This window comes from Canis aureus, chromosome 5 (genome assembly GCF_053574225.1).
Source record: "Canis aureus isolate CA01 chromosome 5, VMU_Caureus_v.1.0, whole genome shotgun sequence".
NCBI lineage: Eukaryota > Metazoa > Chordata > Mammalia > Carnivora > Canidae > Canis > Canis aureus.
The window spans coordinates 51,261,378-51,283,109 of NC_135615.1; the positions used below are offsets into that span (position 1 = coordinate 51,261,378).

The window sequence follows — 21,732 nt, forward strand, 5'->3', positions numbered from 1 at the left end:
GCCCTCAGCTGAATCTACAAACCGTGACATTAGGGACAGACTTTCAAGACCATAGACATTTTGCTGGTTTGTCAAAAACTGGTAGCAGCTGCTTGGACACCAAAATCCAGCAAACTCGACCACAGAGCAGACAGGTGCAAGGCCAGAACATTTCCTAACTAAAATCCTTAGTGTGTCCACCCCGGAACTTGACCTTACTAGTCATAAATCTTCTTGGTTGATGTGTTCAATTGACGCCATGTAATTACTTGGAGAACCATAAATCCTGGGACAGCAAGTAAATACCCACCACCTAGATGCTACAATTAGCATTCTACTATACTTGCTTTGCCATATATCAAACTGTCCATCCGTCTATCCAATCAGCAATCCATATTATTTTTCTGAGGTTGCAGATATCAGTAAAGTTTATCCCTAAATAGTTTGGCTTGCATATCATTAATTAGAATTCAGTATTTGCTAATGGTTCTTATTTTTTTAAGTAAACTTTGCATATAATCCAAAATACAAATCTTAAGTGTACCATCCAAGAAGTTTTGCCAAATGTATACACCCACACCCATGTAACTCAAACCTCTACCTAGGTACGAAATATTACCCTCACCCCAGGAAGTTCCTTCTCCTCGTGCCCCTTCCCAAAATCCCTCCTCACCATTATATTAATCTTTATCATGGATGATTAGGTTTATCTCTTCGAGAACGTCATATAAAGGGGGTCATATAATATTTACTCTTTTGTGTAGGGTGTTTCTCAAGATCATGTGTTGGAGATTCATTCATGCTGTTTTGTGTATCAAGGTTTTACTCCTTTTAAATGTTGAGTATTACTCTACTGTAAGATTATACTAGTTTGCTTCACTTTCCTTTTGACAGACACCTGGGCTGCTTGCAGTTTTCAGGTATTCTACGTGAAACTACTGTGAACAATCGTACAGAGATCTTCCTGTGAATATGTTTTCATTGCTCTTGTTAAACACCTAGAAATGAAACTGCCAGGTCCTTAAGTAGGTATGTGTTTAGTCTCATAAGAAACTTCCCAAACCCTTTTCAAAGCAGTTGGACTGTTTTACTTGCCATCAACAATGTCTGAGAGTCTCTGTTGCTCCACATCATCAGCAATATTTGGCATTTTCAGTCTTCTTCATTTTAGCCACTCTAGTGGGTGTTTATCATCATACTTTTTGAATTACCAAACAAGAATATCCACAGCGTCTATCCACACTTGCATTATCAAGGGGCATCTTCGGCTATTTTTAATTAATTAATTAATTAATTAATTTCAGCCTTTTGTCTATGAATATTTATATTGATATCCTCCTATCACTCTACCCATTCAGGCTTCTTTTTTTTTTTTTTTTTTTTTTTCCATTCAGGCTTCTTAAGCCCTGTGATTAAGACACTAAATCTTGATTCTCATCCTTCAGGAGTTGATTGAAAGACTCAGTATTTGATAGTTATTCAAATGATTTTGGCTTCAAAAAAAAAAATGATTTTGGCTTCAACCTAAGCTCCAAGTCATCAAGCATCGTTGAAATTCATCTTTGGGATGTTTTTCCATTAATCCTAAGACTTTCAAATGCATCAAAATGATCAGGTTAGCTCTTGACTTCTGCTCAATAGAAAAATAAGTACATAAGCACAACCTACTCACTAACCTGTAAAATATCTTTGAGTTAAATGGGCACCACCACAAGGGTGACTCTCTCAGACCAAAACTTAGTATTAGTAAGTCTGAATCCATTTAGAGCAAACTTAAGTAATACATGGTAAAGTTATACCCAAGGTAAATGGCTTCCAGTTGTTGGAGGAAGTCGTGGGCCTAATTCTTTCTTAATGCAAATTCTTCCTCAGGACTTCTAAATGATCCTTAGAAAATTTCAAGTTTTTATATTGCTGGTTTCTTGGCTTTTGCCGCATTCTCCTTGCTCTCACTTTATTGCTTGTTCATTATGAAAATAACCTATGTGATCTTAATGCTGGTCAAAAATGTATGTCAGTCCACTGCTTATAACATTAGATGTCATTATAACTCATCTGATATTCTTTTAATTAACTTTCAGTGATCTGCAGCAGTAATGCAGCTTAGAGCTCCGAAGTGGGAGAAACAAATTGTACAAGTCCTGAAGCTAACATAACTTAGTCAAGGCAACTTATGGAACACTACCATAAATGATATATTAACTTTTCTATTGCTCTGAACTAGTCCCTTTCTTTCTTCGCACTTCAATTTTCCAAAATATTAAAGGACACTCTGTGAGTATATGTAGGAATTTTTGAGCTGGAAAATTTTATAATGCAACCTTAGTATCGATTAATTTTTGTTAGGCAGATGATATTTCTGGTGGCACCGATTCTGTTCCTTCCCATAACATCTAGAAAAGGCAAAATGCTCCCACAGTTTTGAGAATGCCCCTGGTCACAGAGGCATTGGGCAGATGGCACCTGAGGGCATGCTATGAATTAGGCATTTTAATCTCTGTCCTGACTTGCCTTTTTCAGGGGCCCTAAATACACTGCTTTATCACTCACTGTCTAGCTGTAAGATAATAAAATATGCTGGTTCTTATGTTAATAAGGTAATAATTTGTTTAAATTACATAAAATGTCACCTATATGTGAGTTTGCATATTTTTGGAACTCCTAGGCACATATCATATGCTTCTGAAAATAATAAAACTCCATGGCTTGAAATGATATGACAGTGACTAATTGTCCCACACATCAAATGTGCAATACGTACCCCAGGTTTATCATAGGTCCCTTTTTTTTGTTTTTAATGTGCATATGTGCCACCAGAGCCAATGTTATACACAGGTGAAAAGAGGCAGCTATTTTGGGATAATATAGCAGCGCAGAAGAGACCTGCCTGCCTTACGATATTTTTCCTCTAGCCTGCCTTAGGGATAAGACACTATCTTCAAATTTTTCTATCAAAACCAATGTATCGGCAGGTAATATACCAGAGTCACCTTTTATTATATGAACCATTAATGTCCACTATTCCTCCAGAGTCTAGCAGAACCAGGAATGGAGCACACAGTTAGAGACATTTTGAAAGGCTGAAGACGATATGAAGTAATGAGACACTGAGTCTGCGTGGTGGAGGGGTTGGAGAGGAACCCCAGGAGGGGGGAGGGCAGCTTGAGGGTGAAGGCACCTGTGGGAGGAAGCTCTGAGAGAAACTCTGGGATTTTTGCAAAAGATACCCTTGTTTCCAATGTTGGCCTGGGGCTGGACCCAGGAGACAAAAGTGAGAAACTGGTGTTGTCTTTTATTTCCCAGAGAAAGCCAAATTTTGCATGTAAGCTCTTTTGAGGCACTTTGTTCTGACAGGAAAGACAATAACTTTGCAGGCATCGATAGTACTGAGGCAAAAAAAAAAAAAAAAAAAAAAATCGTGCATTTTCCCATGTTACATAAGCCAGATAGTTAAACTCTGGTTCATCTACTAAAGAAGTATGGAAAATGAAAATTGATTATCATTGTGAAGTGCTGCATAAATACAAATTCTTTTTACTGTGAGTCCAGAACTTAAATAAAAATCAAGTCATCATTCTTCTCTGATAATTGCCCCTAACATTTTGCCAGCGACCACTTTATACAGGAATCAAATCCAAATGCTGCATTATTTAATCAGATTTCATTGCATTCTAAATGAACGAGGATAGAAGTGAAGATAACACAGCAGGACATGTGACAGGGCTCACTTATAGGCTACTTCCATTTCTAATGCATCTCTGAATTTTATCCCTTTTATTTTGTTTGCCTTGTTCAACACGTGCTATTTTAATGGCATATAAAGAGTTGTAAGGACAACTAGTCCCTTAATTAAAAAAAAAAAAGTGATCGGTGTTTTACCATGTTCCTCTTTATACATTTTTCAAAAGATTTTATTTATTTATTTGAGAGAGACAGAGAGAGCACAAGGGGGGAGGGGGGAGAGGGAGAAGCAAACTCCCCACTGAGCAAGGAGCCCGACATGGGACCCCAAGATCATGACCTGGGCTGAAGGCAGATGAATCACCAAGGCACCCCTCATTTATATATTTTATCATGGTCAATAGAGAAAGGCTCAAGGACTTTAAATTTTAGAGCATAAGTTCAGTAATTGTCTAGCTTTAGATTGTTAAGCGTAATTATTAGAATTGTTTTACTCTTCTTTTTCATAAAATTTTTATGTTTCCATGAAAATCAGTTGGCCTTTTATAAATTAACCATAGCAAACAATAAAGGAATATCCTTCAGACTGAGACAAAAGACCATGATCAAAATAATTGAGATCTTGGCTCTCTAATCATATTATTCCAAGGCCTTAATATTAAAAAGCTCTCATAATTGGTAATTGAAAAGCTCTTCGTTAGTTTCTCTAAAAATAAGAGTTTTTCATCTCTTCTTGCAGACTAGGAGAGTCTTATGATTTAAATATATTTTGAAAATTTGTTTCAGTGGTTAAATGGAAGATGTCTGATACACTCAGTTCCTTAAAACATTTATGATTTTAAGCTCCCAGCAGAAATCTGCGCTGAAGGGGGAAAAAAATTAAGAGCTGTTAGTCAGAAAGACGCTTATGTAAGAACTATGACATTGGTCATTGCTATGAAAGCAGGAAGTCCTATATTTTAGAGTCAAGGCTTAAAGGAATCTTTATCAAGCATTTTCCCCCCTTGGAGCTGAGATAAATGGCTGAGGAGGGAAATCTTGAGAAATGCTCACGGCTTTTCTCCTTCATTCTGTTACAGCCCGGAAGATGGTGAGATCCATCCAGAAATCTGTCGGCTTTATATCCAGCTGCAGTGCTGCTTAGAAATGTACACAACAGAAATGCTCAAATCCATATGTCTGCTGGGGTCTCTTCAGTTTCACCGAAAAGGTATCTGCCTTTAGTGTACCATCGTAGACACCAAGGGATGTTAAACAAAGGCTTACCTTTTCCGTTGGCCTATAAGCACCCTATGTGCACACAATTAGGATGGATGTAAATGCTCAGGAAACATTTGATGCAAATTAACAAAAGAAGTCTACACCAGTACCGAGCGCCTAAGAACACTGATCATCTTGAACAGAAACTCTGGTAGAAACTGTTCTCAAATGTATTATTTTCCCACTTGTGAACATGACTTTGGTTACAATCAGCAGGGAGAGCAAAAATATACAACAATCTTACTAGGGGTAAATGCCATCCAAGACTGCTGCTATTTCCCTAAATGAATTTGGCTGCAAGAAGACAAATTACATATTATGTCTCAAAGATTTAAAAATAGGGGGAACTCAACCAACAATAGGGAGGCATATGAGTAACAGGAAAAACTCATTCCTTGACTTAAACCATAAAGAAATACATTGGCTAAAACGGCTGAAATGTCCAGAGGTGGCGGTGACGGTTGTGTGGTTTGATGAGACTTTTGAATCACATTCTGAATGTTAGCCCACCTTCTCCTGGGTGTTTGCCTTTACCCTCACACTGCTTACCCCCACGTTAGCAAACTGATCCCAACAGTTCCAGTCATCACATCTACATACTAAAAGATCCATAAAGAGAATTTCTCCCCACTAGAGACTAGAGAATGTCCTGAGCTTCATTCTGATTGGACCAGGTTGGATCATGGGTCTATACTTGAACCAATCACTCTAGCCAAATCAATTATATTGATTGATTTAGCTAATCAAGGCCCATTCCTGGAGCTAGAAGAGGAGTCCACTCTACCCAACCAGTGCCTGTTATATGATGGGACAGATGGCATGGAACAGATGCTGGGGAGGAAACCAGACATTTCTGTTAGTGGAGGATTCAAGCTATATTTTCTTTACTCATTCATTGCGCAATAATTTATTGGAAATCTGAATGCAAACACTTGATGCGTGAGCTCAAAAGACTAGGATGATGTGTAAAAAGTAATCCTTGCCTGTGATTTTAAGTCCAGAAACAGTAACCCCTCGAATATTCAGGGAAAATCTTATAGAAAGGGTGGGGCTTGAGCTAGGTTGTGAAGATAAAGTTCAAGCAGGGAAGGAAACAGCAGGACCTTGCAAGGGAAGAAGCAGTCCAAGTACAGATTTGAAATCACATGGGCATGGAATCGGGGGATCTAAGCAGCATGACAAAGCACTTGTAAAAATCGAATCTTGTGTACACACGGGTATATGTCCAAGGCAGAACTAAAAATAGGATTATGCTACACTGCTCCAGAGAGAGAACATTTTCTTGAAACGTTGAGTATTTTTTTCCTTCTCCTTCTAAAGGCAGACCTCTCAACAGCTTCCTTCTTTACTTCTGCTATTAATACAAATGAACATGTTTGGAGAGATTAGCTCCTAGACACTCCTGATGCCTGACCAGAAAATTGAATACTCAATGTACACCGATGCCATTCAAGCAAGGTGTCCCTGGCCCGATGTCTTCACTTATCCTGTCTGCTCAGTCTCTCTCTCTCTCTCTCTCTTACACACACACACACACACACGTGCATTCTCACATAAACTCACATACACAGTTATTCTCACTCTTTTTAATCATGATTGAACAGAACAAAATAGTTTTTTCCTGCAGTCTGTCTTGGCTGCTCTTAGAATGTTTCATCTCATGGCCCTGTTGCCACTGGAATCTCCCAGGTTGATGGCACGTCCTTAACACCCAGGGTCCTCCACCTCCACTCTCGCTCTAACTCCTCTGTGTTTCGCCTGGTCTCCTGCCATCCACTCCTACTCTGTCTTTGCACAATTGGCTTTTGCAAGAAAGACTCTTCTCTGCTAGCTTGCCGTTGAGAAGTAAGCAGTAGAGACGGTAGAGACTCACTCGGTTGAGCTTCCCACTCTTGATTTCAGCTCAGGTAGTGACCTCGGGGTCATGAGCTCAGGGTGGTAGGATCAAGCCCCTCAAGGAGCTCCACTCAGCACGGAGCCTGCTGCTTGCCCCCCCTCCACGTCCATCTGTCCCCCACCCCGACTCATGCACTCTCTCTAAAATAAATAAATAAATCCCCCCCCCCCAAAAAAAGTAAAAAGGATTCTGTCATCCAGATTTTTTCCTTATTGTATTTGGTCTTGAGCACACAAGTAAAAACCACATCACCTCTTAACTGATCAGCTCATCTGGTCTTCACTGGCTCCTGTCTTCATTGTTAGTCTCTGATCCGCTTCCTTCTCTACCTCTTCTTTTAAAAGTAATACCCCTCGGCTCTCTGCCCTAGCACCTTGTCTTCTATGTACAATGCTGGAAAGAATCTGCCTGGTAATATCTTTGATTTCTCCCACATGTAGGATTAAGACTCCCCTTGGACATCTATTTTATTCTTCTAAAATCAGTATTACTTAAAGTGCAAATTCTTAGAAAATCCGCTTCAGGATTATCCAGGATGCTGAATAAACATGCAGGCTCATGGACTGTGCCCAGGACCCACTGAATCAGAATTTCTGGGGGCAATCCGGGTGATTCTGAAACACAGTGAAGATTGAGGGCTGTTGCTCTACCCTTAGAAACTAAAGGAAATCACCCCACCATAGGAATACAAATTAAAACTTTCAACTCCTCTCCTTGCCATTCTCTAGTCACCTAAGTAGATGTTTTCCACTTTGTTCTCTGCTTTCCTCCTTATCACCCAAGGTCACTCATGAAAAGCAAATGCAAAAGTAGTAAGTACCTCTGAGGACCAAGAGCTGTGTGTGACCACTCACGCTTTCTCTGCCAGCCCTTGATATGACCGTTGAAATCAAGCTGTGGTTCTCAAAGTGTAGCCTCTGGACAGGCAGTACCAGCACCCCTTGTTAGAAATGCAAATTCTTGGGCCCCACCCCTAGACCTACTGAATCAGAAACTCCTCTCAATTTACTTTTTTGCTGCTTGACAAAAATTCAAAGAACAATTCATGGAGACATTTCTTCAACTGAATATATTTGTAACCTTCTCTAATCACCATTTATCATCAGCAAACCATACTCTACTCTTTTCAAATGTGTATATACCATCTACCCTGACAAGCCTCCTCCTGTGTTTCCAGAAAACCCGTCCAAGAGCTGAGTGTTTTATGAATTGTTACCTCTGAGTACCCATAGAGATAAGGCAATGAGGACATTTTTTTTTATTAGAGAGACAGCTTTTTTTTTTTTTAAGATTTTATTTATTTATTCATGAGAGACACAGAGAGAGAGAGAGAGAGAGAGGCAGAGACACATGCAGAGGGAGAAGCAGGCCCCATGCAGGGAGCCCGACATGGGACTCGATCATGGGTCCCCAAGATCACGCCCTGGGCTGAAGGCAGATGCTCAACCGCTGAGCCACCTGGGCTACCCTAGAGAGACATCTTCAAACTAGATGTAAAGAAAATAGTCTTACTTAAAGTTAAAAAATGACATTGAAAATGGAAATAAGTCACTAAAAGTAGGCCCCAAGGAAAATGTCATTAAACCAGAGAAAACAAGGCACTAGAAAACATGTATGAAAATACACACTTGGGCAGCCCGGGTGGCTCAGCGGTTTAGCACCACCTTCAGCCCAGGGCGTGATCCTGGAGACCCAGGATCCAGTCCTGTATCAGGCTCCCTGCAGGGAGCCTGCTTCTGCTTCTGCCTGTGTCTCTGCCTCTCTCTGTGTGTTTCTCTCATGAATAAATAAATGAAAAATCTTTAAAAAAAGAAAGAAAAAAGAAGGAAAGGAAAGGAAAGGAAAGGAAAGGAAAGGAAAGGAAAGGAAAGGAAAGGAAAGGAAAGGAAAGGAAAGGAAAGGAAAGGAAAGGAAAGGAAAGGAAAGGAAAGGAAGAAAGGAAGAAAGGAAGAAAGAATACACACTTAACAAACACCCTGAAAATTTCTGGGATACCAAGAAAATACTAGCTCTTGGGAGAGGGATGTTTCCATTAAAGAAATCATTTTAAATTTTCCTGGTCTCAGTTTTGTATTGTACTTCTCCATTTCTTTATTCTCTCCATTAATTTCCTCATTACACCAAAGAGATTAACCCTGTAATTACTGTTTTCAACATTTGGCTTGTTTGTACTGTTCACTAGCTTATAGTCCCACCATTTGGTTGGCATAGAAAATGTCAGCTGATGTCACTAGTTTTTGTTTTTTCTTTCTTTGGTATCATTGGAAACTGTAGAATAACCTGTGCTCAGAAGACTCCAGGTAATACCCGATAAGTATATGACATCTACTTCTAACAATCTGGAAGGCCCTGGCTGAAAAGAATAGAAATACTTGACTCCAATGACCATTGACTGCCAGAAATGACTGGAAGAAACATGTCAAGGGGAGCCTGGCTGGCTCAGGCAGTAGAGCATGCATGTCGAGATCTCAGGGTTATAAGTCTGAGCCCCACTTTGGATGTAGAGATTACTTAAAAATAAAATCTTAAAAAAAAAAAAGAGGAAATGTATCCACAGACCACAGCACAAGAGTACTTTAAGAATTGTACAAATTGGGATCCCTGGATGGCTCAGCAGTTTAGCGCCTGCTTTCTGCCCAGGGCGTGATCCTGGAGTCCTGGGATTGAGTCCCGCATCGGGCTCCCTGCATGGAGCCTGCTTCTCCCTCTGCCTGTGTCTCTGCCTCTGTGTGTGTGTGTGTCTCTCATGAATAAATAAATAAAATCTTAAAAAAAAAAGAATTGGACAAATTAAGAGATGTAGCGTGCACCTTGTCCTGGAAACATACAGTCCCTACTCCTGACAGCAGACATAGGGGAATCAGCAAGCCTAAGCAGTCTTACTGCATGAGAACAAGAAATGAGGAAGGGGTGAGGAAGAAGGCTCTGCCAATGTGACTAAGAAATGGAGTCAGGACGAGTGATTAAGGAAAAATATGTAAAGCCTTTATTTATTTTTTTATTTATTTTTAAAGATTTTATTTATTCATTTGAGAGAAATTGAGCATAAGTGGGGAGGAGGAGCGAAGGGAGAGGGAGCAGGAAACATGACACAAGGCTCCATCCCGGGACCTTGAGATCATGACCTGAGCCAAAGGCAGACACTTAACCCACTGAGCCACCCAGACACCCAGTAAAGCCTTTAAATGAGCAACAGAGTGGAACCTGAAGTGTAGGTGTTTCTAGACTTCAAGGTGGTAGAGGCAGCAGCCTCTACATGGATCAAGAAACCAGTCCCCTTCCACCAGACATATACAAATCTGTCCACCAAGATTCAAGATGCCAGATAACATATTCTGTATCCAAACCCAGTGGTATCTCTCTGGCGTGGCCTCAAGCAAGGGAAGTGGCCTGTTTAGAAGATGTCACTGAGTCCCTTCATTCAGGAAATCAATAGTCCTCAGAGTCTCAGGAATAGTGACTCCCCCTCTAGTCTGTGATGCTCCAAATATCTTTTTGCTTAGAATTGCTTTCTGGTATGTTTCTTCTAATGTATGATAAAAAATGGTACTCGGATAACTTTTAGGTTAGCTCATTTCTTCTCACTCTGTATGAGTGTGACAGGCTGGCCATTCCCCTCTCTTTCACTACTGCTTTTCCATCAGAGAAAAGGAAGGAAATGTCCCCGAATCATCAAGTTTGGCTCTATAGAAGAGTCTCCGGCCAATTTTTTTGTTGAGATTAGATACTGAAGCCAAAATGTTTCACAGTTATGTGTACTTTTAATTGAGTTTCATTTCTCATTACCTCATGGCTACCACCAAAGTCCAGCAAGTACCATATATCACATTTAGTTTTACCATTGTATTGAGTAGGCATGACCTTACCCTTTGGAGAAAAAGGACACAGTCACTGCAGGAGCTAAGAGTATGGTTTCTTTCCGGGAAAAATAAGGCTCAAATCATTTTAAAGCTCCTTCAGTGAGCTTGAATTTAGTCCTGATGATTGTTTTCCTCTCCCAATTAAGCAAATTATAAGTATCCTTAGTCCTCAACAGTATCTCCAGTGGAGCTTCATGCCCTTTCCATGCACCATGCTTCTGCATTTTTGCTGTCTCATTAAGTCTCATTGGTACAGTCTACTTGGAAATCTTTTATAATTTACAAATCATGCTACTGCCAGAAAGAAGGAGAGGGAGGAGGAGGAGAAGGGGGAGAAGGAGGAGGAGAAGAAGAAAAACAGCAATAAAATGATTTGCTTTTTTCATGGCCAACAAAATTAAAATCAATTACAGTAATGTGAAGTAAAATCCAGATTTAATAAAGGCATTGGGTTGTACCATGTAGCGTGTGGTTCTAAAGACTTGTTTGTTTCAAGAAGATGACAGATGGGAATAATTTTAGTCATTTTGTAGTTTCATATTCTAACACTTAAAGTTGTAGATTGGACCACTGCTTGACAAAGTGTAATTTCTATGTTTATAGTACAGAATAGTTGCTCTCTCTTCTTCCCACTTAGTTAGGCAGGAAATCTTTTCCCATAAGTGAGCCCATGTATTGCATTGACCATTGACCATCAGTCCCTGTTTCCTGCCTCCCAATAAAATGAGATTGCAGGTCTCATTCACTCTGTTGGCAGATAAAGTGGAGCCAGGTTACTAAGGGAATTGAATGATCCTGCGATTTTGACCATGGCTTTCCTCTCTCACATTCTCTTCCCATTCAACCTGTTTTGGTTAACATTGCCATTCTGAAAGGAGCAGAGACAATAAAACATTCCAAGGCAGGTCCCCTTCATATGTGAACTTGAGCTTTCCATCTGTGTTTTTGTCTCACCTCTTTCTGTCAGTGACCCTCTCTGACTCTGCTCCACCTCTTGGACCCAGCTTACAATAAAATCATCCCCAAGTCCTCAGAGGGTATAATGTAATTACAAAGGGAAGGGATTAGAGAAATGTTAAAAGTTGAAAAATCTTAATTCAAAATCTAGTGGAAGCTGAGAGCTCGAGATGCTATAATGAGAAATTAATGAACTGTTGTCCAGCAAAATACAGGATGCGCTCAAGACAAAGAATAGAATCTGAGCAGTAAAGACTCCAAAGTATTCAAGCATCCTATTAAGAAATGTAAAGGAAATGACCCACACCAATAAAAGAAACAAACAACATAAAAACAGAAATAGAATATAGCCACAAATAAAGACTTTATTTTCCAAAGTAATGAGGCAGCTGATACTAAAATAGAACAGCAGGTTAGAAGAAATGAAGCAGAATAAATCTTAAAATAGATGATGATTCAAATTCTGAGGGGAAACATGCATTCATTCTTTGAACAAAAATTTATTGAGCAGCTATTGTATCTAAGGTGCTGCTCTAGGTGCTAGGGGACTCTAATGTTCAAGGCTGAAGAGATCCCTGTTATTATTGTGGAGTATATAATGAAGTACAGAGAAATAGTAAAAAAAAATTTTAAAAAAAGGAAAGAAACAAAAGAAAAAATTCAGATGTTCTATCAAAATCCCAAATACTAATAAATGCAATGTCAGTAATCTCACAATTAAAATAGAATGGGCCATATAGTAGATAGCGACTGAGTGGCCACCCTAGAAGGGATGGTCAAAGCTCTGTGAGGAGATAGCATTGAATCCAAGATTTGAATGACAAGAAGGGAACAACCTCCTAAAGACTGGTGTCTGATGCAAAGTAATCCAAGACCAGAACAAACTTATGCTGTTTGAAGAATATAAACATAACCACCTTCTGGAATCTGTAACTGGGGTCATCTACACCGTCTATCATTCTGTCTCCATGTCTTCAGATGCCAAACAGTGAATAGGGCACCATATTAATCACCCTTTGTCAAAGTAGATGTCAGCCGAGGGCTAGGATGATAGGAGTAACAGTAGCTTCTACTTACTGTGTACTTTTTACTACCAGGTGCTTTCTACTCGCTATCTCATTTTACCCTCAACCATTATTTTCCCCAAAGCTGAAAAAGACAACTTATCCAAGGTCATAGCACATTAATCCCCCTGCAAAGTTCTGATTATTCCACCACACCAGACCATTTCCCATTAAGCTACATTGGAAAAGGGCAAAGGGACATATCAAATGGAGAAATAAAAAATAATAGTGTGACTGGCTGAAATTTTTCTACAGATTTGACTTATTTGATGATTAGCGTGCACATTTCAGATTACCACATTTAATGGCTAAAATCCATGATGTATTTGATTTCGTACCAAAATAACACAAAGCTAGAGAGCTACTTCTAAGATGGAAGGGAGACTTAACTCCATAGATCATTTAATGATTATAAAATATTTTACTTTGGGTGAAGAATTATGACAAAGAAATGAGTATATTCAGTAAAATAAAATAAAATGTAGCATTTGTGTGGTCAAAAGGGAGCCTGATTCAGCCATGATATCCATCATGGGAAAGTTGGAATTAATTAATTGTACAGTACGTGTACCCTGTACATTGTTTTGCCCTACTTTAGGGGCCAGAAAATGAGCAGCAAAATTCTCATAGAGACCTCCTCCAAATGCATCTCCTTATCTGCTCTTGTCTCTTGCTGCAGGGGGGCCCTTGTGCATCTGCTTTCTCACACATGGAGCCCCCAACATGACAGCCACTCTGGGGGCAGGGATGGGACTACAGTATCACAAGGAACACACCAAAGGGGGAAGGAGGATAGTTCTGTAACTCTTCCGAACTGGAAAATGTTTATTTTCCAAGTGTATGGGTAAAATGGAGCTCTGTTGATAACATTTTTATTTTCCACTATGTGTTTTTCGGCACTCTGAATATCTTCCTATCCCATTATAGAAAAACCTTTGAAACTTGTTTTTAATACAGGTAAGCAACTAAATGAATTAACATAATTTATTTCTATGTAAATGACATGCTTTTTAGAAACACAATAGTAAAGTGGATTACCTCACAAACAGCCTCCAATGCCTCAGGTTTTTCTTTTTGTTTTTTTCCCACAGCACATCTACCAGTTATAGAAATGCTTACCAGAGAGAAGAACTATCTAGATAAGGTTCCATACATGCATCTCATGTAAACTGTGTTCATCTTGTTCACAGTCCGAATGATGTTGTTGTAAAAGCCTTCCCTGGGGTAGCAGATAACGTGTCAAGAATACAAAGAACATAGGAAATTTGCCCCTATTATCAAGGAAATGATAGTGCAGTGGTATAATATTAGCTCAGAGAAGATTGGTTTGTCTAGTTTTGATTCCTAGGGAAATTTACGCAAATGGATAAAATTGACATTGCTAGACACCAGAGGCCAAATTCAGGCCCTCCAAAGAGACACTGTCTATAGCAGTGCCACTGGTAGACTGATGATGGGCAGGAAAGCAAGAAAGAAAGGAAGGGAGAAAGGGAAAAGGAATAGAGGAAAATGTGGATAGAGAAGAAAAAGGGTGAGAGAAACAAGAAATCGGGAGAAGGAAAGTCAAAGTAGAGTGTGATAAAGAACCTTCCTCTGTAAATAGAGGACCCCGGCTCCATCTGCCAGGGTCAGTGCCTAGGACTTCTGAGGTGGTGGGTGCTCTGTGGAACTCTTGAGGCTGCCCACCCCCCTCACCCCGCATCAGATGTGTTTTTATTTCTCCCAAACAACTGGCCATTTCTCACGAATATAAGAATAACCAGCTTTGCAAACTGGTATGTGCTTCATGGTTGGTTTCCCTTAACTTTTCCTCAAACATGCCTATTATATTATCCATAAACAAGCTAAAAATACATGGAAATCCCAAAGGAGCTGAAGGCAAAAAGCTTTGCAAGGCCTTGAGGAAAGTGGCCAACTTTTTGATGTCCTAGTTCTTAAAAGTGATGAAGCCAGCTTAGTATGATTTCAAGGTACTCTACGGACTCTCTTCCCTACCTCCATCCCTTCCTTGAGCAAATATTTGTTCACTGAGGCCTAAAATTGATTTTTTAGGGGACAGAGTTTTTCATTTCATAATCAGAAATGATTTCAAATGCATATTCACTCTCTTGGGTAAAGTAAAACATTGACTTGAAGTTATCACTTGCAGGTTGGTTGATCTCTTTCCTGCGAGCAGGGCAGAAGGCCCACCTGATGGTAGAGAACTGGTACTCCATTCCAAGGACACCTGGTCAAAGCGGGGAAGCTAGGGATAAAGAACTCAGATTGGCCACTGTCCAGGTGTGTGGAGCACTCCTCCACTGACTTGTTAATGTAGCTCAGAAGAAGGTCTATGAGCTGACCCTAATTTTTCCAGCCTCATCTTTCACCAGCAACCCCCACCTCACTTGCCCCCCCCACACCTTGCCCTTCTACTCTCCAGGCATCTTGAACTACTTATAGGTACCTAAACTTGCACATTCTTTTCAGTTGCTCCTTTTCTGTGGAACATATTACCCATCTCACATCCATCCCTTTCATCTGGGTCATCTGGGTCATAACTGAGATGAGATTTACTACAGGAAACTTTTCCTGGCCCTCCAAGGCTGGGTTGATACACACCCCATACGTCCCCGAAGCATTTTCACGGCACAGATTTTAGCACCTTTTACATTGAGGGGTAGTTTCCTGGTTTCTTGTCTGTTGTCCTCTCAGATTTGATCTCCTTAAGTGTGTTCACCTCTGTATCCTCAGAATTTAGTATAGTGCCTAGCGCAAAGTTTCGATTAATAACTACTGAACAAATGAATCAACTGCTTTCATTCTGCATCTGTCACCAAAAGAGAAGGAGTGTAATTGGTGGAAAAGCTTGTGCAGAGATGTGACACTGAACTCATACATATATTTTCCCTGGTACTGAACATCCATTGAAATAGCAGAAGAAGATATAATGAAAAAAATAAATCCATATTAGTTCTTATATTTGTCAGGGTAGAGTATCTGTTACATGAAACAACACCAAACCTTGATGGATTGAACCATAAGAGTTCGTTATTTATCCACATCATACAATGCCAGAGCTGGGGTGGGTGAGCAGTGTTGCTCTTTCCATTATCCGCATCCATTCAATAGTCAGGATGAGAAAAGAAAGCAAAGGGAATCACATGGGAGGATTTTTAGGAGCCAATTTGGAAGAGGCATACATCACTCCTACTTTCAATCCATTGGCAATAGCTCTGTCACGTGGCCCCTCCTAATTATAAAAGGAAAAGAAGAAAGGGGTCAGCACAGTCTTCTATGCCCCCCACAAACAAGGAAGGACGCCTTCAACAAACCAGAAATCTCGAAGAATTTCTCAAAGCCACAAAGCTATTGGGATTGGATTGGTGGATATAAATGAAGAGAAGAAACCATAGCTGATAAGACACTCGAAAAGAAACAAAAGAAATTCAAGCAGGAGAAAATTACTGCAAAAATAAAATCAATTCCAGAAATACTTTGAAGTTGGAATCAACAAATGCAAATCACAGGAAGGATTTCTAGAGCTGTTGTCAGGGAAATTAATGTTGGAAATTGCATTCAGAAAAAGCTGGGCTGCCCCACACTGAGCAACAGAGAACATCACTGCTCGCCCCAGGAGGACATCTGGTGTGATTGTCAGGACGGGGCAGCTAAGCAGAGCAGGGTGTGAAATAACTGCGCCTCCATAAAGACAGCCGTAGAAGAAAAAGAAAATGAGCACATTACTCCAGTGTTTTTGTCAGGCTAAACTGCTCAGTATAGCTCAGTGTAGTAGGAGTTTTAAATATGAAACTCTGAATAGACATGGGGCCCCAAAAAACAGCCTAGGTAACTTGTCACTGGAGATGAGTAGCACCCAGAAGACAAGCTTTGAAACACACATTTTGCCACCACACATCCTGTCCCTTCTCCACAATAATCAGAAGGAGGACACTGTAATCAGAATGAGAAGCAAACAGAGATCCTCATAGATGAATCTAGATAGACATCCAGGAATGACAAATTAAAAAAGAAAAAAGGCAACACCCCAAAAGGGGATGCCAAACGCAACAAACAGCTAATATTTGAAGAACAAATTTAAAGTGGAAACAGATGAAGAATTTGAAATATATGTGGTTGATATTCTCAGAGAAATTTAGGATTCTATCAAACCCATAAAACAATAATAGTCTGTAGCAAAAAGGAAACAGGGCAGCTGGGGTGGCTCAGCGGTTTGGCGCCGCCTTCAGCCCAGGGAGTGATCCTGGAGACCCAGGATTGAGTCCCATGTCAGGCTCCCTGCACGGAGCCTGCTTCTCCCTCTGCCTGTCCCTGTTTCTCATGAATAATTAAGATTTTAATTTAATCAAGATAATTACCTAATTTGTTGGGGGTAAAAATGTCTTCAATCAAATAAAAACTAAATAGAGGGGTTCACTGGTGTTGGGAGATGTCCCACCAGTCTCTTGCATTTCTGTACATCCTGCACAGTGATGACTGCCCTTTGTTTTATACTGTCTTTTCAAGAATATTTACTTAGTGAATGCCTTGGAAAAGAGAGTCTCTCTCCAGAGCAGGGCATACTGACTATTCAGTATAATGAAAATGTTTCCCTCGGGTGCAAAGGCAGACATGCTTAGAAAAGTCAGGATCCCTGAGCTCCAGGTTCCTCTGGTGTCACACAGCCCCTTGTTGTACAGGCAGTGATGTGGCCCTTTCGGTGTCTCCCTGTGGGACTTAGGACTCAAGAAACCACCATAAATGCTTATAGTCTGGCCACTGCTATTCTGTGAGTAATTAACCGGTTTTGTCTCTGACTTAGAAGTCTCAAGTCTTCTTCCAGGATCCATGAAACTGTGGCAGGCTAACTCACAGGTAGAGTAAAATCTCGGACCCTTCACAGTTCTCAACAAGTATTATAATGAATATACTGAGACCCTAAAAGAGTGAACTATAAGATCAAGTCAAAGCATTCTCCCAGAATTCCACCCCCAAAATAAATGTGGGGTAAGTGGAGAAACATATAGGACGGTTCCACAGACTCCAATAAGAAATAGGAATTCTGAAAGAAAGAGAAGTAGATAATCAAGAAAAATAGAAAAACTTCTCCCAAACCTAAAGGAAAGAAATACTTAAATTGAAAATGCCATAATATCTCAGTGAATCACTCCACAGAGTACTTAGTGATTATGAAAGGAGAAGCGTACATCTGTAATAGCAGATCCCTTTCTCCCATTGGAATGAAAGCTTTGGGCAGAAAGCAAGCAATCAGTAATACTAAACTAACAATAATGGGACAAAGTGACTCATGTGCTTTCTTATGCCCTATGCTAAGAAGGAATCAATATCCCTTCTAGAATATGCTTGCCAAAAAAGGTTTACTCTGAACCTAGACGTGCGGATACAAGAAGACAAATCCAAACTGAAAGACTATAAAACAACTAGCCTGAACTCTTCATTCAGAAATATTAATAACATAAAAGACAAAAAGGCAAGGGTGCTCTTCTAGATAAAAGGAGAATAAAGAAAAAGGATGGCCAAATGCAGTGCACAATCTTTAACTGGAGCCTTTGATTTAAGAAAAAGCTAGAAAAAAAAAAAAACATGGTTGGAACAACTAGGGAAATGTGAATATAGACTATATATTCAATAATAGTATTGTATCAAATAAATGATGGTATTATATCAAGTTGACTCATACTTAATCCAAGTTAAATATTTTTTTGGTGTGATTATTGTTCTGAGGTTATGTAGGAAAACATACTTGTTCTTTAGGAGATATATGCTGAAGTATTTAGAATAAAGTGCCATTAATGTCTGCAACTTACTCTTAAATGGGTCATAAAAATTATATTTATATATATAGTTTTATATAAAAATTACATATAATCCATTTAATCTCTATATATGAAATTTATATACATACACATACATATAGAGAGCTACAGAGAGAGAAAGAAAAGAAAATATAGCTAAATGTTAACAGTTGGTAAAACCCAAATACCTGGGTATGCATTGTATTATTGCAGGTTTGCAGAAGGTTTGCAAATTCTCAAAATAATAAAGGGGAAATAATAGATTGTAGATGCCAGTCAAATGCCAGAAAAGATTAACACAAAGGGAAGCTATACCTACACATACTTAGGAGGCATCTCATAAATCAAAAATTTAAAGAAAATACCATAAATTTTTTTCACAGAGCCATAAACAGTCTACATGCAAATCACTCTGGATATGGGTACTAAGATAAGGACATAGTATCTCCCAAGTTCTGAAAGAAACTTACTTTGAAGATAGAGTTCTATATCCAGCCAATTAAAATTTAAGTATGAGCACAGAGAGAGAAAGAGAGAGAGAAGAAGAAAAAGTATTTTCGGTTACATAAAGAGTAAGAAATTCTACATTCCACAGATATTCCTGAAATAATTAGTTGCAGATATGCTGCAACACAATGAAAACTGAATCCAGAAAAGCTGAAGATGTGGAACCCAAGAGATGGCATGCAAAGAAATCGGGAGCCATGAGCACATAGCATTAGAGATATGAAAGAGTTACAAGGGAAAAAAGACTCAAATTTATATATTATTTAAAATGTATTTAGGTGACAAATGCATAAGCAAGATAATTTCTTCAAGAGATAAGTAAGTCCCAGGAAGGCAATAACCAGACACTGTCCTGGGAAGGGACGCCCTGCATAAAATCACTGCTCTCCGTACATGAAAGCAATTACCTACATGCAGGGTGAACTCGACCCTGCAAATACTCTGGAACTGAAAACCCCTTAAATTCATACTGATCCCTTCTGTCTTTTAAGATGTTTCAGCCAGAGAAGATACAATATGACCAAGATTCTGAGATTTTGTGAACTGACAACACCAAACTGCAAGCCCAACATCCAAGGCTTTTATTTATTTAATTTTTTTTTTTTTTTTTTGGTTCATGTACATGAGCCAAGTTAGAACTAGCCACTGAAAAATAAGGGAAAGGAGGCTATGCCTTGGCATTACAAGTTCACAGGTGTGTTTCAGGAATATAGGAACAGTGATTTTACCTAGAAAAAGTTATAGAATGATATTATAATATTTGTCTTATTAAGGAGAATTATTGCAGGGAGCAAGTTTAAACAAACTAATTGTGGATTGGATTCTATTTATGTCTTTTCGTGTAAAAAGTATGTGTGTGTGTGTGTGTATATGTGTGTAACATATGAGGGAGGTAGAGAGAGGACTCCAAGAAAGAGCATCACGCTCCCTTGTGTCCTCCCCTGTTCTCATTTGAATGACAGCTCTGACCCCAGGACAGGGGCTACGGTGGCTCCAAGCCAAGCAAAGCCCAAAGGCAGAGGATGGAGTCTGTTTCTGTATCTTCTTTCTCCCCCCTTTGCTGCCCAGAGCATACTGTGCTCCCGAATGCACTTCAACTCCCCAGTAGTACCGCGGGAGCATGTGTGCTTTCAGATGGCCCAATCCTTCAGAGTTTTGAGGAGCAGAGGGCTGTCTGGGGAGCCCCCCTTCTGCTTCTCTCGCAGACCTTGGCCCCCCTGCAGAACTGTATCCTAAGGCTGACCCGGCTCAGCGGGGGTGGAAGGTGGGGGGTGGTGGCAGATGGACTGTATTTGGTGCACTCTCCCAGGAAGCCAGTGCAAATGCTTTTAGGAGGTCAGTGCCCTCCGAGTGCGAAATGATAATATGCTAAATTACGTGCATAATTAAATTTCACCCCAACAGCATACCATAAAATTGGAAAAGCAATTCCATCACCCAGGATCAATGTGCATAAAGTACACACAAAAGGACCAAAAGTTCTCATCAGTAAACTTGTGTTTGTGCTTTGGCTGAATAGTCAGAGGTCCATTTCTACTATAGGTTGATGAATGGTGCACAGTTAATTACCACTTAATTATTTGTCTCTTTTTCCTTGTGTTGCTGCCATATAGGTTAGAAGTGACAGGGATGAGATTTTATTTTTTTTTATTTTTTTAGGGATGAGATTTTTGTTAATCTCCCCCAGTCGAGCATCCAAGGGATATTCTTCCTATTAGATTTTACCATCCTATTCACAAGTGTTTTTGTTTTATTTCTTGTTTATATATTTTTTATTTTTTTAAAAGATTTTATTTATTTACTTGAGAGCAGAGAGAGGGAGAACACGAGTAGGGGGGAGGAGGAGAGGGATAGGGAGAAGCAAACTTCTTGCTATTGTGGGGCTCGATCCTAGACCTTGAGATCATGACCTGAGCCAAAGGCAGATGCTTAATCGACTGAGCTACCCAGGTGCCCCTATGTTGTTTTTTTTAACCATGCAAAACACACATCAGGTTTAGAGAAACTGAGCTAAGAGGTAACCTGGTATAGCTGCTATCTCATGAATATTCAATGATATTGTGCTATAACAAATTCTTAACAACTAGTCTAGAGGTACATCAACGTACTACAAATAACACTGGGTAAAAAAGTAAAAGAAACAATCTAGCACCAAGCCCAAGATCTGATACTTAGCTGACAGTTGAGAAATATTTGTAAGTGAATAAATGAATGAGTCAGTGAATAAACAACTGATAAAACTCAGTTCTCCAGCTTCACAGGCCATTCCCATTGATATGAGGACACACCATTGCAGATGACAAACAGTCAGGGCAGAATGACAGATGTTAACAGTGGGTATCTGGGCCATAGACTACTCTCCCACTTAATTTTTTGTGAGTTCATTGCTGAACCAATCTGAAGCTTTGTTTCTAGGAAGTATTGATCTATTCCCTTGAGATTAGTAATGGTAAATACAAGTCTTAGTGGACTGGCAGTGCATTGCTTGTGGATGGCTACCTAGTAAGCACATGGCACTTTAGGTGATAGCACTTTATGGTCTCAGCAGAGCAAGTCTGGACCTTGAGGCTGAACTATTTCCTCATAAAAGCATAAACTGAAGGAGGTTGGAAAGCCAAGGAAATGGAAGGCAAGTCCACAATCTCTCCTGTTTGCTATATACCAAGATACTACTACTATCCACATACACGGTCCCAAAATTTATATTTGTTTAAGGGATATGAATCTAAGAT

General features: G+C 39.7%; 1 protein-coding gene across 3 annotated transcripts in view; it reads left to right on the forward strand.

Moving 5' to 3' along the window:
- RGS7BP (regulator of G protein signaling 7 binding protein) overlaps positions 1-21,732 on the forward strand; it is a 102,786-nt gene that overhangs the window by 55,261 nt on the left and 25,793 nt on the right. For all 3 annotated transcript variants that reach the window (XM_077897981.1, XM_077897979.1, XM_077897980.1), the window contains exon 3: positions 4,740-4,870. In XM_077897981.1, the coding sequence (XP_077754107.1) occupies positions 4,740-4,870 (131 nt within the window). The remainder of the gene's footprint in view (positions 1-4,739; positions 4,871-21,732) is intronic.